General features: G+C 55.1%; 3 protein-coding genes across 5 annotated transcripts; 1 reads left to right on the top strand and 2 right to left on the bottom strand.

The window, feature by feature from the left end:
* Positions 1 to 5,421: 5,421 nt before the first annotated feature.
* NSFL1C (NSFL1 cofactor) lies at positions 5,422 to 12,714 on the bottom strand. 2 transcript variants are annotated; one of them, XM_056353622.1, is made up of 10 exons: positions 12,581 to 12,714; positions 11,699 to 11,796; positions 10,672 to 10,746; positions 9,302 to 9,467; positions 8,872 to 8,964; positions 8,129 to 8,238; positions 7,536 to 7,673; positions 6,869 to 7,033; positions 6,054 to 6,130; positions 5,688 to 5,823 (listed from the first exon to the last, which is right to left on the bottom strand). In XM_056353622.1, coding segments are annotated over exons 1-10 (1,026 nt in total). In that variant the 5' UTR covers positions 12,683 to 12,714; the 3' UTR covers positions 5,688 to 5,821. The 2 variants fall into 2 exon arrangements, with proteins under 2 accessions (XP_056209596.1, XP_056209597.1); XM_056353621.1 differs by lacking the exon at positions 6,054 to 6,130 and having other exon boundaries at positions 5,422 to 5,823.
* Positions 12,715 to 12,988: 274 nt separating this feature from the next.
* On the bottom strand, positions 12,989 to 15,327 carry LOC130155855 (tyrosine-protein phosphatase non-receptor type substrate 1-like). Its single transcript, XM_056353620.1, has 5 exons — positions 15,092 to 15,327; positions 14,384 to 14,734; positions 13,807 to 14,124; positions 13,351 to 13,671; positions 12,989 to 13,250 (listed from the first exon to the last, which is right to left on the bottom strand). The coding sequence occupies exons 1-5, from the start codon at positions 15,156 to 15,158 to the stop codon at positions 13,147 to 13,149; spliced, it is 1,161 nt and encodes a 386-aa protein (XP_056209595.1). The 5' UTR covers positions 15,159 to 15,327; the 3' UTR covers positions 12,989 to 13,146.
* Positions 15,328 to 16,320: 993 nt separating this feature from the next.
* Positions 16,321 to 19,726, top strand: LOC130156186 (signal-regulatory protein beta-1-like). Of its 2 annotated transcripts, none has more exons than XM_056354483.1 (5): positions 16,321 to 16,495; positions 17,799 to 18,149; positions 18,274 to 18,475; positions 18,879 to 18,918; positions 19,176 to 19,726. In XM_056354483.1, exons 1-5 carry the CDS (start codon positions 16,429 to 16,431, stop codon positions 19,302 to 19,304), a joined length of 789 nt encoding a protein of 262 aa, XP_056210458.1. In that variant the 5' UTR covers positions 16,321 to 16,428; the 3' UTR covers positions 19,305 to 19,726. The 2 variants fall into 2 exon arrangements, with proteins under 2 accessions (XP_056210458.1, XP_056210457.1); XM_056354482.1 differs by having other exon boundaries at positions 18,876 to 18,918.
* Positions 19,727 to 25,523: the final 5,797 nt, after the last annotated feature.

The raw sequence follows: 25,523 nt of genomic DNA, 5'->3' as shown, positions 1-25,523 counted from the left end.
GCTACCATAGGCCCATAAGCCAATAAAGAGTTAATTTAATGAAGAGTCATGAATCGTACCTGAGTAAATAAGCACATCTGGAATCTATTCAGGAACTCCCAGCACTGGGACAGACAGGCTCAGTGCAGACAAGACAGAGCAGCAAATAAGATAAGCATTTAGGAATGTAGTAAATAAGTCAGAAAATGATAAATTAGTGAATCAAGAGGTGCTTAACACAGGAGCTGTTCAACTGCCAAAGATGTGGCCCTGTTGCATAATTAGTATTATACTACTCTCTGTAGAAGTCTGTAGTTGGGAAAGAACGGGACTTGTTTGGAAAAGCTTCTGCTAACAGGTAATTAAGAAAGGATTTCTTCCCATTTCCGTTGAACTCTGCGGGATCCCTGTGACAGCCAGCCTGATCACCTGGCCTGCAGCTGCAATCAGCAGCTCCCTTGGTTTAGACAGCATGTGTTTGCCTCCTTGCTCCATCAGCGTTGCCGTAGGAGCCTACTTAGCACTTCGGCAGCAGCCAACATACGTAAGTCCCCAAGCCGTCTGCAGTGACACACGCTCCGCCAGCTCCCAGAGCCACTCTCGCCATCGTGCCTGCTGAGTATGTTTATGCCACATGGTACAGCATTATTTATCAGAGCAAGAAGGAGACTTGCAGCTGAACTCTCAGCAGACATCAACTACCTTTGGGGCTTTTTTTCTTCCTATAGTGAAACTGCCTAAACCTTGAAAGCTGGCAGGGTGATCACACCTCGTTAACAAGGACTGTAGGTGAGGGTACCCAGCTTGCACAGTTCAGCAAGCCAGTGCGATGGCCAATTCCCTTGCCACCAGGCAGAGCCCTGACACGTATGTTCATTGCTGCTGTGCCTGAAGGACAAGTACAGAACCATGCAGCTCAGAGAAGTCTGGTCTGAGTCTTGAAGCACAATAGGAACTGAAAGGCTTGTCTTTCTTGGAGGACACAGCTGGGTTGCCAGGAAAGCACACCTGGGCAGCAGGCACGGCTGAGAGCTGTGGGACACCAGCTCCACCTGGAGTGACTGTCAGACACCCTTCCTTGGCTGATGCCAGGTGTTTACCATACAAGCACCAATGGAAACCCACAACCTGGTAAGAAAAACAACTTCGTTGCTTAATTGCTGTCATTTAAAATTGCCAGTCTCTATCTCTAAACAGTCTGGTTCAGCAACAGAAACAAGACCATTCAGAAGCAGTAGGGGGGTAGCTTTCTTTCACAACCTAGCAATTCTTCACACAGGCTTACCTAGAACAGCAAACTCCTCAACAGACACCAGCTCCTGCCCAAGGATTCAAACAGATATCACAGCTCCTCCCCTCGTGGTGGTGAGCTTTGAAAAAACCCACAAGCATCCTGCTTTATGTGACTGTAACACCAATCCCCCAAGCCAGTTTTCCGCTGTAACTACAGAGTCAGGAGAAACGTCAGCTCAGGGTCCTTTTTCTTGAAAACAAAGGATCCATAAGGATCTGTAAAGCAGCACTGCTTTCAAAAGAAAACTCTCCTGACTGAACTTCCAAAGAACTTCCCAGGAGCAGACTGACATCCTTTTAATCACCCCTCTAAATAAAGACATGAGGGAGTTGAAGACCCACCCAAGAAGCAGCCATGGCATGAAGGTCACTTTCTCCTTCTGGAAAGATTTGGTGTTATTCAGCAACAAGGAGCAAAGACTAAATTAAATATAACCGATTATAACCAAAGGCAGAAAAAAAAATTAGGCTAAAGTTACACTTATCCTCTTGTAGCTGCAGGTGTCCCCAGAGATTTCTTGCTCCCTATCTCTTGTCACTGCTTCCATTTATCCGCTAGCTGAGGTACCCAAGTTTTGTGGCAGAACAAGCCAACCAACTAGCTGCTTTGTGCTGTTAACATTGTTCTATCCAAACAGGCAGCTGAAGGTGCAGCTATGCCTAGAAATGGATGTTCATACAAAGGGATCACTGAAAAACTACTTGACCAAAGGCACTAGAACAGCAGAACCTCCCGAGGTAAAAGCAGACCACTGACCGTGCAAGAAACATGGACCAGGAAACATCCCATGGCAAAAACAGCATTACAGAGGGGAGGTAAAGTTCCCAGGAAATGGTTAAAAATGTTATCATAAAACTCAGGAACTAAACCTTAGCAACAGGATGCATGAAAAGGAAGAGGAGGAAACAATGAATGATGTACAAAGGAAAAAAATCCAAGGAAGTCCTACGATTACCTGTCAGAGGAAGAGAAAATCGTTCAAATACAGCGCTCTGAGAAAAACACTCAGACACAGTGAAAGACATCAGCCCCAGATGGGACAGCACAGTCATAAAACTTATCACACAGAGATTTAAAAGAAGCGAGTTCTCACTTGAAATGTGGAACACTGCCTTAACACCAGCGTGCGAAAGACCAGGAAGACAGGCGAGACTCCCTTGTGGAGGGAATGATCAGAGAAAAAAGGACATTTTAAAAGTGAAACATTTCTCTGGGCAAAGAAGGAGAAAAAGACAGTATTTTGTGAGCATAAATGTCAGTTTTAGAAAAGCCCAATCTCAGCCTATGACTGTTAGAACAAAGAAATGGGATGACAAAGGAGATTTTAGCAGAGAGACATATCAAACTCGCTAACAACCATCACAAACTATAGGAGTGTCAGAAATGAGCATTTACCTCCCTGCAGGGGCACGTCAAACACCAAAGAGCTGCACAAGTGACAGGGAAGGTGATTTTCTTTGCAAAATCAAGGTGTCTCTTTCCACCATCTGCCTTTTTCCTGTTCTGGTATGTAAGCCTTTCCCCATTAATTAGCCTGGCTGTCATTCTTGCTTTATAGCTTATTTTATAGTGAAAAATTCCACCAGCTCACAGAAGGAGGTGGTTTAATACAGGAGATTGCATGTATGTTGCTTCCAGTTTGTTCCACAGGCTCTTTTGTCAGCTTCGGAAGAAGATGCGCCTATCTTGGCTCCCGATACCTCTCCAGCGCTCCGCTGCAGGCGTGCTTCAGATAGCCTGGCGACAGAGCAGCACTGATCCTGCTCACCAGGACATAAGGACTGCTCATTACTTACAAAAACAAAAACTAAGAAGAGAATGAGAGGAAGAAGGAGCTGGCAGCCGCATCCCAGAGAGGCTCAGACGCAGGGGAGAACAAGGTGCAGCTCCCTTCAGAAAGGGGGGAGCTGGCAGTTTCTCAGCAGGAGCCCTGAAGGCGGAGCGGCTTCTCTGCAGCAGTGCCACCCTCCGGCTCAGGGGAAAACGCGCTTTTCCTGGCAGAGAAGCACCTCCAAGGCCGGAACTCCCCTGAATTTATCACCTTGCCATCTCACTGGCAAGGAAAGAGCTGGGAGGAGTCCTGGATGTGAAGGCTCCCATCAATGATCAGAATCTGTGCCACAAAATCCTCCAGGGAGATGCGTTGCTGTCTAGCTGCCAACCCTCATTTAATTTGGGGACACCAGTGGGGCCAGCTCATCCAGCCAAAGACCACAGATGCTGCTGGTCACCCCCTTAGTCCACTGGCTGACCAAGGCAGAAGCAGGAGACAAAATTTGTACTCTGTTAAAACTTTTTTCTGGGTCTAGGGGCGCATCCTGTCCAGCACTCTGGAAGATGTTGTCCCAGGTCCCCAGAATGGCACGTGTGGAGACGAGGATACAAGAACTCCTCCAACAAACAATTAAAATGAGCGACATCCCACAAGGCAGTTCCGGCTATATTTAGATCAGAGGGAAATTCCCTTCCTGAATTCTCTCTGTACTGGTTCACGAAGTGGCCATAATATACAACATCAAGTGATGCAGGCAGGAAAACCCCAAGTTCACCTGTCAGAAAAAAAAAACAACAAAAAACTTTGAAAATGCTGCTGAGATTTTGAATCTCCTTGAGCTGAAGACAGCTCAGCACAAAGCCTGCTTGCAGAGCAACCCAAAGCAGTGAGAGCAGACATCAGCATGCACATCACCCAAATTACGAGAAAAAATGGTAGCCATTATTAGAAAGGGTCAAACGCCATTTTCCTATTTTGAGGGCTTTTAATGGCAATTTTCACAATAATTTACAAATCTGTTATGCACATTGTATATCCATTTAGAAATGAAAAATCTAAGTTAATTCAGCTCTCAACTGAGAAACTGTTGTAAAAACGCCCTTGCTAAGGTCTGGTATCTATGCTGGCAGTTGCGTATTAACACAGGCAGCCAAGCAAGTTTCTCATGCCAAACCTGTCCGACCTGCTGGCCCTCCCCAAGCCTGCATATCCCTAGAGCTCCTTCTCCTCACACCAAGGCCAGGACCTGGAAGCTTCAGAGTGCTGAGGGGGGTGGACTTAGAGCACAGCAGCCGCAGGGGTCCAGAGTGACTAAGGCAGGGAGCGGACAGCGCGCTCCAGCCCTTCGGAGGGCAGCAATCCAGCCTCTCTCAAGGAAATACCACCGGGCACAGCGCAGCTCCAGGTTAGCTGACATCTGGAGGCCCACAGTTCAGCACAGCTCTTTGGAGTTGTGCTCCAAAGCCCAGAGCTAGAAGAGCAAGCACACTGCCGGTCACTGCAAAGTGCCGTAGCACCACACTAAATGGCAACTCAGACATGTGACACTACACCAGCGCTACCAGTCACTCATGTCTAGGCATAATGAATTCACCCGCAGGATTCTGTTCAATGAAGAGAAAGATATGGAGACCTGAGCCCAAAACACAAACAGTGGAACAGACCAAAGCTGGATAATTCCAGTCGTTCAGCTTAGTCCTCAGCAGAGGAGAGGAAATAAAAGGGTACTACAGCCTTGAGCTTTTCCACCTGGGCTGTTTCCATCATCTCAGTAATTCACCTCTTAAACTATAACTTGCTTTCCAGTAAGATAGACTCTGTTTGCCTTTTACTTTCAGTCACTTCAAGCTGATTCAGCTTTGTGCCTTCTTGGAAAGAAAAAGTCAGCAGCAGGGTTTCTCAGAGAAACGCAATACAGCAAGTTAAAACTGCAGTCAGCCTGGACTGCTGGAGAAGGGGCGGGCAGAGCAGGGATGTACTGCAATGAATGTCCCCAAGAGTTCTGCCGAGGGAAGGAAAGTCAAGGCTCTCTCTCTGAAAAAGTCCAAGAGGAGTGCTAAACCTTGCACCCACATGCACATGTTGGAGTTCTCCCCATTCTGAGCAACAGCTGTTTCACAAAGACTTCCCCGACAACACTTTTACAGCAGTATCACCATTATCCTGACAATGAGATCATCCATTCTCGTAAGGTTTATATTTAATGAGCGACAATAAAGGGAGTACTTTGCAGCAGCCAGTTGGCACTGGACAGAAACTGCTCCCTGGGAGCTCCCTTCCCCCTTACCTTCCTCTCCTCTAAAGACTGCAGTAACACAATCCACAAAAGTAACTGAACTGTCGTGGGAGAATTTGTGGCACAATAGGCTGCAGCTCCTTTCAAAACAGATTCGTTTCGTTTATTTATTTTGAAGTCCACTGATCATCATCACAAAAAAAACCAACAAAAAACCCCATGGGAAATGCAACTAAAGAGGAAAAAAAGTCCAACCAAGACCTAAGAACCCAGAGCTACGAGTAGATGTGAGCCTGTGTTGCACGGCATGGGTGCGCACACAGGACGAGACGACACATGCGCACTGCAGACAGGCGTGTGGCGAGAGGTGGGTTCCTTTATGTTAATCGCTGAACAATGACAGCATTGAGCAGGTTGGCTTCCTTCAGGGTCTGGTTCTCATCAGTCAGCTCTTTATTTGGGAAGGTGGTCATGAGGACGAAACTGGTGGCAGCCATCGCTGGCCGAGCATCTACTATGAAGAGTCGGATGTCACGGATCCTGTCCAAAGGGATCAAACACACAAGGGTGACCCTGTTACTGAACATCCTATGAAAATGCACAGCAACAGCCCAAATTCACCCTTTCCAGTGCGCACAACCCTGCAGTCACTGCACTCTGTTTTCAGTTAACAGTAGAGGCCACAGCCAGACAATTCTGATTTAACCTACCCCTCTGTAAGCTCCCATTTAGTGAAATAACACAAGCTGCTTTATAGGCTAAAGACTTACAGCTAAATGTTCTTTTACGCTGCCCAAAGGTAACATCTGTTGTCAGGCGGCTATTCAAAATTGAACGCTTCTGAACCCTTCAAGACAAACAGATTAACAAGTTGTTTGATACTAGCTGCTGTAAGTGACTGAGCTGCTCACACACAGCATAACCTAGATGATCTCAACTCCCAAGAGCAGCTAGAACAGTGACACTGGATCTATTTCCTGAACCAAATCACAGAAGGTTTTTATAGCTCTTTGTACCATGTTTGATTCTCTTCTAGAAACTGGAGGAACAGGTACAAACAAATGGCCATGCTCTTTGAGATAAGGTAGGTGAGGGCTTTGGGAGAGAAGTCTAATGAAGCTGTGTATATAAGCCAGCTTCACTCCTCCAAGGGAACAGAACTGCTGTAGGAACACCCCTTGGTGCTCCTTTCAACACAGGGAACAGCACAGTGGAAAACTGAATTGAGAGTCAGAATAACCAAACCAATTTCCTAATTATCTGCCAATCTCTAGAGCCCTTATAGAGATTCAAGTTTTTTTATAGATGGCATCAAGGAAAGTTCTGCTGATAACACTGATGCTCCCAGGTGCAGTATTGCTGGCTATAATCCATCACTATTTGGAAAGCAAATCCTATCCTTCCAACAGTTAACGACCGCCTTAAAACCCCACCGTAATTTTGTTCCTCTTCACCTATACCGAAATATTCCCAGAGCTCCCTTAAGCAGGCTAGCCAGGATTTTAACATCTGTTCCACTTGTGCAGTCTGCAGTGCCGTTCAGGCCTTCCCAGTCAGTAACCTGTGTTTCCTGTTGTGTTTGTACCTGTGATTGTGGTTAAACTTCTGGACCAGTCGTCCACCGTCAGCAAGCCGGATTTGGATGTTGGTGATGGGCTCCGACTCATCGATAGCAATGGCAGAACTGGCTTTGGCTTCATTCTCTGCCTGCTGGGCTGGCGAGCTGGTGCCCATCACCTGCGGTGCCGTGCTGAGGACGGGGAGATAAAAGGCAAGCTGTTAAAAACCAAATGACTCCCCTGTTTGCAGGGTGCCAGGAGTCAGGCAGTGAGCTTATCGCTTGCTGGGCCAGCTACCAAGGTTCCTAGCCAAGAGACACCAATGCAGGTTGGAAGTGAGAATTTAGGAGTCAGCCAGTCAGCAAGACCTTGTCTAGAACTTCACCTCTACCATCTCCCTTTGGAACACTGCATCATGTGTCTTCACACACCTGGAGGGACAGGGACACTGTAACTTGGAAACACTGCTTCTACGTGACGTACCATGGGGGTTCCAAACTAGGGATCTGCCTCTTGCCACAGAAAGGCTGAGCCATCTCACAGTACACACCAGTAAACTTCATTTCCTCTTTTAGAGGAACACCTCCCATACCACAGGCACCGAGTGCCTTTTCTTCAGAAAGACTAATCAAAAGGCTCCACCTAGCAAAACTCTCAAGTGACTCTCTTACGTAGCAAATCAGCGCTGCTCACCTGCCCAGCTTTTGTCCTTCTCCAGTAAAAGCTTTGAAGACACTTTTAGGTTTCACATACTCTTCATCACGGTGATCCTCCATATCCAGGTTCACCTGTCCACCCCGTGCTAACCTGCGCAGCTCTGCTGGGACTTCCCTGCAAAGACAGTGTCCTAAGGCAGCTGCCCAAAAAAGCACGTCAGGCAAGTGCAGAGAAAAATTGCCAGCCACAGACCACCTCTGGAATTTCAGGAATCACAGTGAGCCCTTGCTTAAGTAACAGGGCAGACGCACACCTCCCCAACGACAGACACAAATGAAATGTTACTTTTCCCCAGCCCTCACCTGGAGTGACATGATGCATCAGAAATTCTCAGCCCAAATAGGAAAGTCTGTTTGTTCACTTCAAATTCTCAAGGCCCCATACAGTCCGAAGCCACTTCCCATTTGTCTGAAGCAAACTGTCAGCTCTGCCCTCCCATTGTTTCCATATTAAGCATCTAGCTCTTATAAGAAAGCCCAGGTGAAACGTGCCATTGATTCAGCATCCTGGATTCCACAAACGCTTGTTTCAGAAAACTGCTATTCCTTCTCTCCCCTCTTGCTACATACCCTCTGCGGATATCATCAAGAAACTGGGCATTGGACGGATCTTGGTAGCTCCTCAGTTCGCCGCTATCCAGACTGAATCCACTCTTCCAGAGCTTCAGTACAACATGCACCTGCAGTGGCCCCCAAACAATCAGCCTCACTGAAGCATCTTAGTAAGAACAATAACCAGACGCAAAGGGAAAAGTTCCTGGCTGGCAGAGGAATTTCAAGGTGCAGAAAACATTCCAGCCAGACTCCTCTGGGTTAGGAGAAAAACCCAAAGCACTGGCTAAGTAATGGTCATGCGTCCATTCCTGGAGGCAGCACCACAGACCCCTTTTTGATAAATACAGTTGAAAAGCCAAGAGTGCGTTAGGCAAGGAGCCTAAACCAAGCTCCTGGCGTGGCCTAGGGTGCATATTTGTCACAAACCAAGCACAAGAGAATCTTGCCTTGCTGCCCTTAGCTCCACATCTCTTCAGTGGACAGAGTGAATCGCCCAGTGCTCTTTGCACGCTACATTTTACCATCAGCACTTCTAAGGAACACTCAGATTCTTAATTAAGTTCATCAGAAAACTGCTTACCAAGACCCAAGCATCTACTATTTTCTAATCAGAAATCCCACGAGAAGCGGGATTTACCATACTTCTGTCCTCTTGAATTTCTATAAAGCTTTATAACTCTCTGGGCTCACAAGCTATGTAGCTAGAGCAAAGAAATCCCTCAAGTGACATCTACAAAACAGAATAGAGAGATACTCACATCCTGAGCAGAATTCTGTCTCCTCTCTCCTGCCACATAAGCTGACTCCTCCTCTGGAGTAGCCCCGAGGCGATATCCTCCCCCTGCAAAAGGCTGTGAGAGAGAGAGGCAGGCAAAGAGGTTATAGAATGACACAAACCCGAGACAGCTTGCTTCCCTTTCCCCAACACAGTTATGGAAAAATGGGGGCTTTGCAGCACCAGCAGTATCTATTGTCCTGCAGGAACAGTGACCAGCAAGTTAATAAATACAGCACAAGAAAGTGGCTTGTCTTGCCACTGAGACACATGAATTGGAGCCGCACTAGGAGAGGAGTCCAGACTTAGCTGTCCTTTTAAGACAATTCCAGGACTCCACAGTCCCAAACAGCTGTCAGGGTGGGAGCCTGAACTGAAATGGGGAGCAGAAAGAAGAAGTCATCACTCCTCACTTTAGGCTTGCTAGTCTCGCCACTGCTCTTGGCCGTCCGATCAACCGCCACTGCACCGTGCTCCTTTGCTCCTTTGAACAGATCCTCCACCAGCTCATTGGGACTCTTCTTCCTCGGAGGACCAACGATCTGCTGTCCACTTCTCTCCGAGCCACCGGCATAAAACCTAACAGAAAGCACACGGCTTCTGGGTAAGACTGGACCACTGCTTCTCCAGGAGATGCATGGGACAGGACCCAGAAGTTTTATATCAGGATCTACTTGTTCATATTTGTGCAGCTAAATGAAACAGCCTGGATCTGCAAATATTAGCTACTACCAGCATATCTGCTATCGTAGCCACTTACAAGTCCCCGTACTGCAGGGACTTTCTTTTTGTACCAGTTACTGTAAAATTATCCATTGATCAATAGCAATAAAGTGATAATAACTTTGCCAGACCTAGCAAGACAAACCGTCCAGACTGACAAGGCTCAGTTTCAAACGCTAGTACCAGCTATATTACCAAGCTGAACAAGACTTCCAGCAAGTTTCTGACCTGTCAGATGAAAGAAGATGTCCAGTATCTAACTGGTATTTTGAGGGAAAGCACACATTCATGCCACAGTGACAGATCGCCACACACAGGAGCGATGTGAACTGGCAGCAATCAATGCACAGTCGGTGAAGTGCAATTAAGCACTTCTGGAAGATCAGGTTTATTAGCTCCAGACTGCTTGTAACACATACAGAGCAAGCTCACATCTGTTTGCAGAAGACCGCACAGTCTACCTAGGTTAAGCCACCTTAAGATACATCAGCTCCATTCAGTTTACCTTGACTGTTAACCTTAAGGGTATTTAACTACTTACAACTGGCATCATAGACGACTTTCCCATGAGTACACCATGTTCCCACTGGAAAGGGGACCTACATTTTTTTTTCCATCTCCACACTCCTCTACATTACCCTTAAGCAGCACTTCAAACCAAAACAACCAACCAAAATCCCCAGCCAAAAAAAACCCCAAAAACCACCAAACAGAAAGAAAAGCAATCCCTGCATTACTCCCACATTTCCATTCTCTACCGACACAAATGATCTGAGCTTTTGTCTATGATTAACCTAGGGCTTCCACATCCTACCTTAGACTTTCTCTCAACAGGATTCTCATCAATTCAGCGATGAAAACTGGTGCTTACACAGCCATGCTGAGCAAGTGCTTGTGGACAGACTTTGCTCTTTCCATGTCAAACCTGAGATTTTTCACTACAGGAAATTTCATATCGACACAAATCTGCTTTTTAAAAAAAAACTATACAGAAGTGGCAAGCCATCACAAAAGGGCAGAGATAAACAGACAGGTTTCAAGTTTTTAACTGAAAACTTACCGCTGTCCCTCCTCCTCTTCATCATCATCATCCTGTGCATGAACAAGGTCTCTAAACGATGTTACTCTATGGTCACTGCAAAAGTCAGTTGGAGAAGTACGTCAGCCTCATGATACGTTTCAATCACATAAGCAAAAGCTCCCAAACTCAGCAGTTAGGTTGACCCTGTTCTACTTTTAGGGCCTGATTCATTATTCTGTGACAGTCAGCACTGGCGTAACAGAGTGGTGAACTGAGCTCTTGGACCTCTCTGCCAACTCTACCAACAAAAAACAAGAGCGGGTGCCCCGGAGGAGGCTCAGACAGCAGCTGAAACCATAGAAAAAGCAGTGAGTCTTCAGTCACCCCTCCTTTGTTTGCATACTGGATTTTGTTGCCTCTTCCAAAGATCTGCCGCTTCCCAACCTGCACAGGTTTTTCTACCAGGCCCCAGGGCAGTCCAGCCTCCATGTCCTTCCCTTCTTGTTGTTTCTGCCAAGACTGTTAGCTGTGATCCAAACTGAAAACAGGCTCTTCTGCAATATGGATTTTATTCACCAAAGCTGAACCGACAGCACTTTTCCTTCAGGATATAGTCAGCAACTCCTCTTTAAAACTGGATAGTACTTCCCTACCGCACAGGGATTTGGTAAGGCAAAATTAACTTATTTTTGTAAAATGCTCAACTTGATCAGATCAGGTGTGACACAAAATAAGAAAGTATTTTTCCTGTGGAGATCCAATCTGCTCAGATGAAAGCATCACTGACCGATTATCTTCTAACCTCAAAAGACAAATGAAACGTTCCTGAACAAGGAGGCAAGTTGTCCTAACTGACCTTTGAATTAGATGTGCAATAACCATCTGCGCTTGCGACAGATAAATACTGAGGTTTTCACAATTTCTAGAGCCATATGAGGTGAAGCAGACCTAAATGCAGGGCTATCTTTCCTGAAAATCAACGTTAGATAGAGCCTGCTTTTTTTACATAAATTGGTTTACAGGCCTCAGATAAATAGATCAGCCTGAGCTGAAGCTCCCTCCTCACCTGGCTGCAGTGCCTCTGGATATAGAGCTGGGTGTCGGCTGGGGAAGAGTCAGAATGTCCTCATCACCCCCGTCCTCATAGAAACTGGCAAGCGCAATCTGGAAAGGCACACCGCAGGAGCTTTTCAGGATGAGAGCAAGCATTCCAGAACAATGGCAAAACCGCACACAGACAACATAGCTAAAGTTTCTGCCACATTGGACCTCGTGAGGCACATCAAACTAAAGACACTTCATGTAATTTCCCCCTTTAAAGGTCCTAGAACAGACAGGGCTTTGCCAGCTTGTAATATTTGGCTTCGTTGCAGGTATGCCAGAGCAACTTCCCCGACAGGAGGCACTTATTCTGTAATATTTCTATAGCAGTTATGCTAAAATTACTGCTCTGAACCAGTCGCTGACGCCCATAAGTAGCCTCAGCATTTAACAAAGCCAGGTCACCTGAAGGGGGTCAGTGGCGGGAACAGGTCAGACCAGTGGCCAATGTCCCCCTTAACTCGGGGGTGCCGGGCCTGCTGCCGGCAGAGCACCGGCTGCCTCGCCAGCGATCAGGAAACCTCCCAAAGCCCAGGCCCCGCTCCCTGGCCCCATGCGGAAAATCTGCGACGTTCAAATGAACGTGAGAACCAGGGCGGGCTCCGGCCCCAGCCGGCCCCGCGGCAAGGGCTGCGCCCGACCCCCGCAGCTCGGCGACGGGCCAAGAGCTCGGGAACGGCCGCGGGGAGAGGCCGGAGGCCGCCGGAGGCCCGAGCTCCGGGCCCAGCGCTGCCCCCGCCCCCGGCCGCTGCGCTGGCCTCTAAGGCCGCGGGCTCCACCGAGCCCCCCGCCTCGGCCCAGCCGCCGGCGGGCAGGCCGCAGGGGAGAGAGGCGGCGGCGGGGCTACCTGGAGGTCCCAGCCGGCGGACTCCAGGAAAAAGCGCGCTCGCTCCTCCTCGACGCCGGTCACGGCCACGAACTCCCTCAGCGCCTCCTCCCTGTCCGCCATCTTGCCGCGGTGCAGCGCCCAAACCCCGCCGTGCCCGCCCCGCCCCGCGCCGCCCCGCCCCGCCCCGCGTGCGCCGCCAGAGCCTCCCGGGCGGGAACAGCTGCCGCCGCGTGCCGCCCTGCCCTGCCCCTCCCGCCACAGCGGCCCCTGGCGGCCCGGCGGCTCCATGTGCGGCGCCCAGCACCGGGACGGGCAGCGCCCAGCACCGGGACGGGCAGCGCCCAGCACCAGGTGAGGGTGGGTGTACAGGCTGCACACAGGGCCAGGCGCCCAGACCAGAGGCGCTGAGCAGCCCAGGACAGCCCATTAATTAATTTATTATTTAATCCCGGCCCATTTATTTCCAGGTACACATGACAAAACTGACGGTGGCCGAGCCCCAGGACCCGTTCCCAGCACCACCACCCGAGGAAGCAGGTGTCCACACAGAGCAGGACAGGGCAGCAGCCCCGCCGTGTCCCCAGTCACACCCTCATGCACCTGAAGAGGAAGATGAGGAGGCCGCCAAGGAGCCCCTTCTCCAGCAGGATGCCAAGCCACAAGCCCGGGCTCCACAGGAGGGTCACACCTGTAGTGGGGATAGGGGACATGAGCAGCTGGGGCTTGAGCGCAGGCACCCCACAGCCCCCCACCACCATGGGGACCCAACAGTGCTCCCACAGTGTTACCTGGTGGTGACTGGGCAGCGATCCGCAGGGTGGCCGTCCTGCTGATGGGGTCCTGGGCGTCGTGCACCACTCGGCAGGTGAACACGGACCCATTCTTCTCCTCCGTCGCTTGGACCTGCAGCAGGCTGCTCAGCTCAAACAAGCCCTGTGGGGTCTCCACCGGCGGGGAGGTGTTCTCCACCTTTATCTCCATCCCATTCTCCAGCCAGGTGATGGTCACCCCTCGCGGGTAAAACCCCTTCACGTGGCAGGTGAAGTTCGCGGTCTTGTTCACCTCAGAGAGGCTCGGCAGGTCAGCATCCACGTGGACACTGGGGGAAACTGGGAAGAAAGGCAGCACCTGGTGCCTGGTGTCCCCTGGCTCTGCTCCCCGCAGGGTGCCCTGTCCCTGCCCCAGGACCCCCAGCCCCACAGAAGCTGGGCACCTCAAGCGCCGACTCCCCTCCCAGCCCTCACCTCGCAGGGCTTTGCTGAGCTGGTACGTCCCCATCAGCGGGGCCGTCAGCGTGGGGTGCTGCACCGCGCAGATGAGCTGCGAGCGGACGTCGTCCTCCTTCAGCATCACCGTCAGGGTGCTGGACATGTTGTAGGAGGATTTCAGTTGCTCAGGGGTGATGATCTGGGGCTGCCGAGCCAAAATTGGGCTCCTGTCCTTGAACCATTTCACGCTGATGTCTCTGGGGAAGAAGCCCCCGGCCGTGCAGGTGAAAGGCACCGACTGCCCCGGCCCCGCTCTGTGCTGGGGCCCGGACACAACCGGGGGGCTGGGTTTGGCTGTGGGAAGAAGTGTGGGGCCATCAGACCAGGCTCTGCCACCCCCAGCCGGCGCCAGGGCTGCAGGGAGCGGGGTCTCCTGTGGGGGCACAGATTTGCCCGGGGGTGGCCCACAGAACCCTCCTGGGACCGGCCCCCGAGCCCCTTCCCCATCTCCGCTCACCCACAGCAGAGCCCACCGTGCTGGGCTGGGCTGTGCTGGGGGCTGCGCCCAGCAGGGCTGGCATCCACCGGGAGCTGCTCTGGGAGCCCCACTCACCGTGCACGGACACCTCTGTGCCCTTGCCGTGCTGAAACACCTGAACACCACCCAGTGATTTGCTGAACTTCACACAGTAATAGCTGCCGGCATCCTCGAGGCGAGCATCCATGATGTGGATGGTGAAGTCTGTGTTGGACTCACTCACCGCCCTCGTCACACGAGGGAAAGAGCCCGTCAGGTCATAAATGGTCTCGTTCTCGCTGCCCCAGCCCTTCAGCCACTTCACAGGGCCAAGGGGACCATCTCCGGACGTGGTGCAGCGCAGGGTGAACATCTTCCCCTTGTTCACCGACACCTTGGTCTGGGGCTGCTGCAGCTGGAAGCTCTGACCCGCCTGGGCACCCGCACCTGGGGCACAGTGACAGGAAGGTTTGGGGCTGACGAGGGACCCTGGGGCCAGAGCACAGCACGGAGCATTGCCAGACTGCCAGCTCCAAACCCAGCAGTGGGCAGAGAGATGTCCCCGACTCTCACCCCCAGTGGCAGCTGGCACTGATGGGGACTGCAGGATGGGGAGGGGCCAGGGCGCCTGGGAGTTGCTGGAGTAAAACAAACTCTTTGGCTGGGGAAAAAAGCAAGCTGGAAGGGAGGCAGCAAGAGAAGGGCCCTGGATACCTGTGGGCACAGGGAAGGACTTGCCCTGTCAGTGGCATGGCGGGGTGGGCTGTGGGAAAGCCGCTGGGCCTGTGCCAGGTCCCCACTCACCCAGGGCTCTCCAGAGCAGCAGCAGCATCAGGCAGGCGAGAGGCAGCACCTGTGTTGGCAGAGCCATGGTGATTCCCACGTCCCACTCCCCGATGGCTCAGCTTGGCTTTGTTGGTTGGCTCGGCTCGGCTTGGCTCGGCTCGGCTCAGCAGGGTGCTGGCCTGCCTCCTGGTAAAGGGGAAGGAAGGAGCTCACCACCCAAGTTCCTCCACGGATCCCTTGCACAAGTCCCAGCTGGTGCCTGCTGTGTTCACATCTCACGTCATGAGGCTGGGCCTTGCAGTGATGTCAGCCCCGCTCTGCCGTGCCAATGTCTGCCATGGCCACCAGCACCTGGCAGCCAGCCAGCGGCACCCCGACCCAGCACACTCCCCCACACGTGGCCAGCCGACAGCTCAGCACCCCGGGGCGCTGGGGGGATGCCCAGCCCTTGCCAGCAGGATCAGGGCACAGGCTGGCCTCTCCGATGGGCCCGTGGTGCAGAGCTCAGTCAGGGTTTTGCCTGAGCCCCATCCAGCTGGCTCACCAAACCCAGGGGGCAGAGCCGCTGTCCTGCCCCAAGCCCAGCTCAGCCCCTTGGGGTCGGGGCAGACATGGAGGCACTTCACCCTCAGGGGTGATGTCCCTCATGGGTGATGTCCCTGGATGGTGAAGTCTTTTGGTGGTGATGCCCTTCAGGGGTGATGCCCCTCACAGATGATTTCCCTGGGGAGTGAAGCACTTTGGGGGTGATGCCCCTCATGGGTGATGCCCCTCACAGGTGATGTCCCTGGGGGTGTTGCCTCTGGGGGTGATGCCCCTCACAGATGATTCCCCTGGGGAGTGAAGCACTTTGGGGGTGATGCCCCTCATGGGTGATGTCCCTGGGGGTGATGCCTCTGGGGGTGACAGCCCTTGTGGGTGATGCACGTTGGGGGTGATGCTCCTTGCGGGTGATTCCTCTGGGTGGTGAGGCCCTTTGGGGGTGATGTCCTTGGGGGTGATGCCCCTCGCGGGTGATGCCTGTGGGGGTGATGCCCCTCGCGGGTGATGCCCGTGGGGGTAAAGCCCTTCGAGGGTGATGCCCCTGGGGGTGAAGCCCTTCGCGGGTGATGTCCTTGGGGGTGATGCCCCTCGCGGGTGATGCCCGTGGGGGTGACGCCCTTCGCGGGTGATGCCCGTGGGGGTGATGCCCCTGGGGGGGATGCCTCTGGGGGTGAAGCCCGGCGGAGCGCCCGGCGGCTCTGCTCGGGGCAGGCACCAAAAGCGTTAACAGCCCGCGCCCGCTCGCTTCCATTTCCTGCGCGGCTTCTCCTTTTCCTTCTCCCGGCGCCGGAGCCCGAAGTTTGGTAGTGCCCATGGCCTGGCGTGCGGTGGCTCCGCTGCTGCTCGGGCCGCTCAGCCTCCTCCCACCGCGGCTCTGGGGTGAGTGAGGAGGGGGCAGCGCAGCCCCCGCCGCCAGCGCCCCCAGCCCCTGCCCCGCCGACGGCGGCTGCCCCGGGGGCGGCGGGGGGAGGCCCGGCCGCCGGAGCAGATCGCTAAGGCGAGCAGGAGGGCAAAGGCAAACGCCGGACGGAGGGGCTCGCCCCCTGCGACCACCCTGCTGGGCTGCGCCGGGCTGCCGGGGGCAACGCGGGCGGGACGGGCAGCGCCGAGCCCCGCCGAGCCGGTGCTGGACGTAGTGAGGGGTTTGGGGACAGAAGGGGTCTGGGGGCTGTGCTGGGCTCCAGGAGGGGTTTGGGGACAGAAGGGGTCTGGGGGCTGTGCTGGGCTCCAGGAGGGGTTTGGGGACAGAAGGGGTCTGGGGGCTGTGCTGGGCTCCAGGAGGGGTTTGGGGACAGAAGGGGTCTGGGGGCTGTGCTGGCTCCAGGAGGGGTTTGGGGACAGAAGGGGTCTGGGGGCTGTGCTGGGCTCCAGGAGGGGTTTGGGGACAGAAGGGGTCTGGGGGCTGTGCTGGCTCCAGGAGGGGTTTGGGACAGAAGGGGTCTGGGGGCTGTGCTGGGCTGCAGGAGGGGTTTGGGGACAGAAGGGGTCTGGGGGCCGTGCTGGGCTCCAGGAGGGGTTTGGGACAGAAGGGGTCTGGGGGCTGTGCTGGGCTCCAGGAGGGGTTTGGGGACAGAAGGGGTCTGGGGGCTGTGCTGGGCTCCAGGAGGGGTTTGGGGACAGAAGGGGTCTGGGGGCTGTGCTGGCTCCAGGAGGGGTTTGGGACAGAAGGGGTCTGGGGGCTGTGCTGGGCTCCAGGAGGGGTTTGGGGACAGAAGGGGTCTGGGGGCTGTGCTGGGCCCCAGGGCACGTCCCCGCACAGAGCCAGCTCCTGGCTGGCCGCACACAGCCCTCGCTGTGAACCCGCTGCCTCGCAGAACCCCCACAGTCCTGGCTCGTGTTGTACTGAGCTGGGGCATTAATGTTTAACAGCAGTTGGGAGTTTTTCCTGCCAGGAATTCCCCTTGGCTCCCTCTGTACTTCTCTGGACTCCAAGCACCTGCAGCACCTCCTGTTAACAACAGGGCAGGGGGATGCAAATTGGCCCCTTGTTCATTTTGCACCCGGTTTCCACCGCTCCCGGTGCCTGCAGTTTGGTCTCTGCCATATCCAGGGATATTTCTCAGCTGAGCTGCTGCTGCAAGCCTGGAGCAAGCCGGGGCTGCTCTGCCTGTGCCACTTGGGGTGAGTGGAGCAAGCTGTCACCTCTTGCTCAGCCCCAAACCTTCCTGTCACTGTGCCCCAGGTGCGGGTGCCCAGGCGGGTCAGAGCTTCCAGCTGCAGCAGCCCCAGACCAAGGTGTCGGTGAACAAGGGGGAGATGTTCACCCTGACCTGCACCACGTCCGGAGATGGTCCCCTTGGCCCTGTGAAGTGGCTGAAGGGCTGGGGCAGCGAGAACGAGACCATTTACGACCAGACAGGCTCTTTCCCTCGTGTGACGAGGGCGGTGAGTGAGTCCAACACAGACTTCACCATCCACATCATGGATGCTCGCCTCGAGGATGCCGGCAGCTATTACTGTGTGAAGTTCAGCAAATCACTGGGTGGTGTTCAGGTGTTTCAGCACGGCAAGGGCACAGAGGTGTCCGTGCACGGTGAGTGCAGCCTGAGGGACGCTGCTCCCAGGGACCCTGTCCCACAGCCCCCATCCTGCCTGTGGCAAGGTTCCACACTGCCCCGTGCCCACCACCCACTCCCCTCTCTGCCTTGTATCCACAGAGGGAGCCCCGGTTCCTGGCGTGGTGGCTGCAGCTGTAGTGCTCTGTTTCCTCCTTCTTCTCAGCCTTTTCATCGCCTTTTGCATGTACAGGAGGAAGCACAGAGGCAAGGCAGTGAGCCCGTGCAAAGCTGGGCCAGCAGCTGTAGGCAGCCTCTCACCCATCCCTCTGCAGTGCTGTGCAGGGACCCCCAGCACCCCCAGGTTTGTACCCACCACCTATTTCTTCTGCACCCTGAGACGAGTGATCCGCTTTATCCACCTGCCTTATCCTGGTTTTCTCTCCTGGAGCAGTGATTTTCCCCAGAAAAGGTCCTTTACTCACAGGTGCATTGCTACGCTGTGTTGCTGCTCTGTGTTTCACAGAAGTGCACAGTGAGGAGCACCCAGCATCAGAGACCTCCCTGCAGCCCCTCACCATGGTGTCTGAGCCTGGCCTAGGCATGCAGACAGCACACTGTCCCTCTCTGCCTTCAGCGTGGGCATCATGTGGCCACCTGCTACAGAGTGGGGCTGAAATTCGGGAGGGGAATTGAGGAGGGCTGTGCTGGGTGGGGAGGGGACCCTGCTCCCTTCAGCTCTAATGGCCATCCTTCTCCCCCAGCAGCGAAGTCCTGGATGCAGTCACCTCACCTCTGCCCAGCCAGGTAAGAGCGAGCCGTGACCACAGGGCAGAGCATCCCATGTTGATGCCCTGACTTGCAGGGACTCTGCAAGGCTCTGGGGCAGGGTGGGCCCTGGGGGAGCAATAGTTGCCTGCACGTGGTCCCAGCACGCTCCACGCCATGGCACAGGGCCATCTGTCCAGCTGTGGCACTGCCATCCCACCTTGAACTTGCCGTGAGGGTTATTTTTGTGAGACTTTTCTTGTGACAGCATTCACCATTTGTATGCACTTCTGCAGCAAAGCAGCAAGGAGGACAATGACATCCACTACGCTGATCTCCAGCCCCTGCCCGTGGCCTCACGGCATGGCAGAAACCCCGGCCCAGCCTGCTCCGAGTACGCCAGCATAAGGGTGGCTGCCAAGTGACGTGTGGCACCACAGCCTGCAAGGCCAAAGAGCCTGTTTTGGGGGAGGAAGCAGGGGCATTGCTGCAGAGCACAAAAAAGAAGCGGATCTGTTTGCATGGCACACCCTGGTCTAAGCTCGGCACGCCATGCTCAGAGCTGGCAAAGCTCCCCTAATTCATTCCCGTCTCATCAATGGTGCTGGGTGAGGCTCAGGAGCAGCTCTCCCAGGACCCAGCAGCCATCTCAAGCACAGGATCAGGCCACAAGGCTAAGCACCTCTGCCTTGTGCAAGCTGTTCGGTGCCAGTCACACCAGAAGGACTTACACACCTGTCGCCACCAGCGTAGGCCACTACTGGCACTTTTCCTGGCTCAGCACGCCCATAATTTGTTTTATCTTGTCACTTCATCAATCCCATCCTCATTAAAGCCATCAAACAGCCGTGTCGTCCAGTCCTGCTGTGTTCAGAGCAAGAGAAACAGCGCTGGTCCCATGGGGTCCTGGGAGATGCATGCCCTCCGCAGCCCCGTGCCAGCTCACCCTGTGCTGCTGCTGGGCTGGTGCTGAGCCCCACGGGCAGCTCCCCGGGCAGGGTGGCTGCCCGGCTCCTCCGAAACCCACATCTCCTGATGTGTGAGTCACTTCTCAGGAACAGCCCTCGGTGCCGCTTTGCTGCAGCTCGTGGGCTGAGGGCCAGCTGTCGCCCACCTTTCCCTGCCCTCCGACGGGGCTGGTATTTGGGAATGGGCCTCAGGATGCTGCGTTAAAATCGGGGCAGCTGGCACCAGCCAGCCCTTCTACCCGTTCTCCCCAATCCATGCACATCTCCTGCTCCAGCCCCCGCCAGCCCATACACATCTGCTCCATGCACAGCCCTGCTCCGTGCAAGTCTGCTCCGTGCACATCTGCTCCATGCACATCTGCTCCTTGCACATCTGGTCTGTCCACATCCCCTGCTCCTTGCACATCTGCTCCTTGTATATCTGCTCCGTGCACATCTGCTCCATGCACATCCCCTGCTCCTTGCACATCTGCTCCTTGCACATCTCCTGCTCTGTGCACACGTGCTGGGTGCCCACCTCCGAGCAGAGCAGGCCGGTGGCCAGCAATGGAACACGGTGACAGCAGGAAGCTACAGAGTGTGTGCCCCATGCCAGGCACCACGGCACCACCTGGCTGTACCCCGGCACAAGGTGCGCACACCCACCCACCCGTGGCGGCAGGCACTCCCACCCCAGTGTGTGCTGCCACAAGCAAATCGGCTGCTTTGCAGGCACGGGCTAAGGGCAGAACACACTTTGCAGGCAGAGGAACCTGCTGTTTCTGCCGCTGCTGCTGCCTGTAACCTTGTAAGCCGCTGCAGCTGCCAGTTTCCAACTTTATCTACTTTTTACCATGAAATCAAAAAAGAAGTGAAACAAGACAGCATGAAACAGCAGCGTGCGTATACCCAGGAGAGCCTTATCTGCCAGGAGAGATCCTCCTGGGGACAGAACTGTTACGGGGGGTGAGAAGCCACTACTGAAATTCATTTGCATGACTGAATAAGCATGCTCTGCTCCGGGGATGTACACTGGGGACAGTTTTGGGTCATCGCTTTCTCGGGACAGCTTGGGGGCACTCGGCACCCGGTGGGCATGGTGGCAGGGGGACTTTGCCAGGGCAGGGGTCCATCACCACCACCACAGCACCTGTCCCCAGCCTGGCCCCCTCCGCACCACCCCAGCAACAGTAAAGGGCTGTGGGGTCGGAGTGAAGCCTCCCACAGCACCAGCTCCCGGGTGGAGCCATGGCCATGCCGGGCAGCGGCTCCTTTCTCCACTGAGGTGGTGGCTGCTCTGAGCAGGACACGGGTTGGGCAGCCTCGGCACAGAGAAGCTCATGGAAAGCTCACACCAGGATTGAGAGGAGTATGTAAAATATGTGGGTGAGACTGAAACTGAGGATAGACCTCGCAGACAAGGGGAAATGAAATTCAAGGGGATTTAGGGCTTTTTAAGCACTGGGCTGGGTCAGGAGGGGGGAAATCCAGTTTGATACTAGCATATGCAAAGCAGCCAGCGAGCAGGGCACTGCGGAGCGCTCTGCACCTACAAAAGGGCCCAGGTCTGCAGCTTTACTGCCCAGGGGAGGGATTTGGTGCTTATTATAGGAAAATCCTTTAAGCCACCAGCCCGAGGTGTGCCAGCAGTGAAAGCACAAACAAGTGCCCAAGCACGGACACAAGGTAGGAACGTGCCGGGAGCACCTTGCTCGGGGGGCAGCGCCTCGCTTGGGGGGCAGCGCCAGGCAATGCTGGGGGCAGGGATTAACTGCTTGTCCGTGGTGTTTTCCTGGTGCTGCTGGTCGTCACGTCCCACTAAGTCACCCGCCGGGTGCTCGAGCGAGAAAGGCGGGTGTTTGTGCTCTGTCAACAGCTGCAGTGGCTGGGGTGGGCATGGGGCAATGCCGGGGCTGGTGCCCACCAGCTCCTCCTGCCCGCAGCTGGGGCCGAGTGAAGATGCCTTCGCTGTGGTGCGGAGCTGAGGCTGGACAGGCAGTGAGGAGAGGCTTGGTGTCACAGGGAGGGGACACGCCAGCTCCAGCCAGGGTTTGGGCTGTGTCCCAGGGCTGGACCCCATGCACGGACACCCTGGGGCAATGCCATGCCAGGGCAAGCGTGCAGTGGAGCGGATGAGGCTGCGGCGGTGTGTCTGGCAAACAGCCCTGGCAGTGGCCCCCACCATGGTGAGAAGCTCCCAACACGTGGGTGGTGCAGCGGGTTCAGCTGAGCTTTGGTGTGTGAGCCCAGTGCCGGGACCTTGTGGGATGGCAAATCCAAGCAAAAGGGCTGGAGAGAGGCTGAGGTGGGCTGCGCTGCAGTGGGGGTCTGCACAGACCCCCACCCTGGGGAGCAGCAGAAAGCAGGAGCTGGGGAAGGGCCAGGGGCTGCTCAGGGGCTGCCTGCCCTGCTCCTGGCCCTGGGAGGTGGGAAACAGCTCCCGGAGGCACTGAGGCAACAGGGCTGGCAGGGCCTGACAGGGTGGTGGTGCATGTTGTGCCATGCCATGCCGTGCTGTGCCATGCCGTGCTGTGCCGTGCCATGCCGTGCCGTGCCGTGCCATGCCATGCCGTGCCAGGGAGCCAGCGTTGGAGGCACGGGCTGTGCTGAGAGCCAAGGGGGAGTGTGTGCCTCCAAAGGAAAGCGTGCAATTACAGAGAGCAATTAGTCCAGGGCGCATGCCTGATGGAGGAGGCTGGCCCTGGCAGTGAGGGGAGGGGGAGCAATGATTTAATTAACACGGAGGAAGAGTATGGTCTCAGCTAGCACGTGGGGCTGTCTGAAACAGGGGGATGCGGGCGTATCCCTGGTGTCCCAGGGGACAGGAGAGGGCTGGCAGCACTCTGGGGAGTGGGACAAAGCTGAGCTTGTGCTGGAGCCAGGGCTGAGCAAGGAGAAAAGGGGAGAGACAGGGCTAAGTGCCTCATGCCCTGCCCTGGGATGCTCCGCTCTGGGTGAGAAGCAGAGCCCCCCCGCACTGGCAGTGCTTCTCACAGGGATGGGTGCCCAGGGGCCATCATGTCTCCCGGGAGCTGGCATCGCTCTGGCTTGTCCCCTCCAGCAGCTGACGGGGCAGCAGCTCCAGCCCTGGTTTGTGTCTGTCTCTGTTCAAGATGCCCTTGAGCTCCTGCTCTGTCCCCATCTCTGTCCTTGCCACTGTGAGTCTGTGGTGGCCACAAGCCCATCCCCAGGGAGAGACAGCTTGGTCCCTTGGCACATCAGCATTAGCCAAGCAACCATGGGTCCAAGAGCATCTGATGCCACCGGGACCCCACAGGGCTCCCACGATGCCACAGGCACCGAGTGATGCCATGTGGACCCTGTGATGCCATGGGGACCCCAGCGATGCCATGTGGACCCTGTGATGCCATGGGTACCAGGCGATGCCATGGGGATGCTGTGCCAGGACACCAACAGGGAACAGCACGAGGAGCTGGAGGAACAGCTGGGGTGCTCTGAGGGGGTTGGGAAGGGTGAGAGGGTCTCAGAGACACCTTCGATTGTCCCCAAGAAATGCCACGTGGGTCTTGCCTGTGCCTGCTGACTGCCCCGGGCTGCGCTCCTCCCAGGAGAGAGAACTGGAGGGAGAAGCCCAGGGATGCTGCACGGCCAGACCCTGCTCCCACCAATTCCAGACCCGCCAGCTCACCCCTTTGCAGCTCCCCATTTCTCAGGCTTTTCCTTGGAAAACAAGGAATAAAGCCAAAGTAAAACAGTGACATATTTTGCACTGTTCCTGATTTATTTTGCGTCTTACTTATTGAATCTTATTCCCTGGTTTCATGGTTATTGTGGATTTTTATTAAAGGGGATAAACAGGTCTGGGATTTGGGGTTGTCATAGGAACTGTTTTGGTGCCACAGCCTCGCTGCCAGCCTCATCCTCCTCCTGGATTCCTGACGTAGCGAGGGCTCTCTCCAGCACAGCAGAGATTTCTCCAGCCCCCTGAGCCCACCCCCAGTGAAAGCAGCATTACAGCACAGCCACCCCACGGCACCGGGGTGCCCTGCGGGACCCCCAGAGGGTTTGGGGAGGAGGTGGGCTCCCAGGCACTGCCAGGCTGTGCCCATGCCACAACCTGGCCCTGTGGCCGTGGGTAAGCGGACCAGGACCCCAGGGCTGCAGTCTGGGGCTTTAAGCTGAGGAGAGGTGCTTGGAGGATGCTGCTTGTCTGTGTGGATTCTCTGATATCTAATAGGAGGTTGTGCTATTGCAGCTATTGTTACTGAGAACCTCCCTGCCTGACCTGGAATAATTTTCATTAAATCCCTGGAGCTGGAGGGGCATGGGGCAGATCGGGGGCTGCCCTCCAGCCATTCTCCATCCCTTCTATTGCAGACAGAGGGGGTAAGCAGTGAAAATGAGAGTGTCAAACACATTTCAAAGGAAATCCTTTGTGTCCAACACTCCTTTGGCCCGTGTGGTCCCTCACCGCAGGATGTCGTGGAGGCCAAGACTCTGGCAATGATTAAAGAGGGATTTCCAGGACCGTGGGATGAACAGGAACATCCAGTGCTTAAGAAAGACTCGCTTTGTGCTTTTGGTGTTTGGTGGGACGTTGCGCAGGGACGGTTGCCTTCCAGAGCCAGCACGGGAAGGGTGGATGCAGCTGTGGCACTTGGTCCTGCCAGCGCCTGAGAGAGGGTCCCAGGGAGGGGACCTCTCACCCCAGGCAGGAGGGGACTGCCTGCTCTGGGGGTGCCCAGGGCTCTTCTTGTTGGATCAGCTGTTGGTGGTCCATTGGTGTGGTCCTGGTCCCCCCAACATCCACACATGCACCATGCCCAGAGTGAGCTGTGCATGTTCCTGGGGACGCTCTGGTGGGTTTTGTCCAGGTAAAAGAGCCGGGGGCTGCTGCTCGGGATGGGGAAACCCTTTGGGTAGCTCTCCTCCCCAAGGGCAGCGCAGGGCATCCCTGTTAGCCAGCAAGGGCAGGATGCTGCCGGGGTCCCTGGGGCTCCCACTCCTCCTGGCACAGAGCAACCTTAAAGCTTGGATGCACTTGGCAGTGGCCCCAGCACTGGCAGTGCCCCGAGCCCAGCACAAGCGTCCCTCTGAGAAGTGCAGGGAAAGGAAAAAATATTTAGAGAGGCAGGAGAAGGGGGAAAGCAGGCGCTGCGGGAGGGAGCCGTGGAGCGGCTGAAAGCGCGCTCTCAGCCGGCTTTTGTTCGCCCCGACGTGCCCAATGGCACTGCCAGCGCCGAGGGGCTGTGCCGGCGCCGGTGGCTCCCAGTGGTGCAACCAGGCGAACCCAGTGCTCCGGCATCTTGGCCCAGCAACACACGCGTTAGCAGGATGTGGCCCCTGCAGAGCCTTCAGCGGGGAGCTCCATCGCCCCGGCTGGGCTCAGCCCCTCGCTGCCGGCCATGGGGTGGGCAGCACAGTGGGATCAACAACGCGCTTGCTAAAATAATTGCTTCTGACAGATCCATTTCTTCCGCAAAGTTCAGGCTTAATTTTATAATGGCATCAGTAACTATGGCAACATGTAAAAATATCGTATCCCCGAGCCCGGCAAATTCTCCATAAACAGCTCCCGTCTCCAGGAGCTGAGGGAGGCCCCGGCCGGGTGGGCAGCAGCAGCCCCCTGCCCGCGGTGCTGCCACGGCTGGCTGCCCGCACCCGGGATACTGTTTGGGTTAGGATTCACACGATGACTAATTAGTGGTGTTAACTGCTTATGCCTTGGGATGATGA

The sequence above is a fragment of the Falco biarmicus genome, chromosome 10 (genome assembly GCF_023638135.1).
Source record: "Falco biarmicus isolate bFalBia1 chromosome 10, bFalBia1.pri, whole genome shotgun sequence".
Taxonomy (NCBI): domain Eukaryota; kingdom Metazoa; phylum Chordata; class Aves; order Falconiformes; family Falconidae; genus Falco; species Falco biarmicus.
This window is presented reverse-complemented; position numbering and strand designations above follow the sequence as displayed.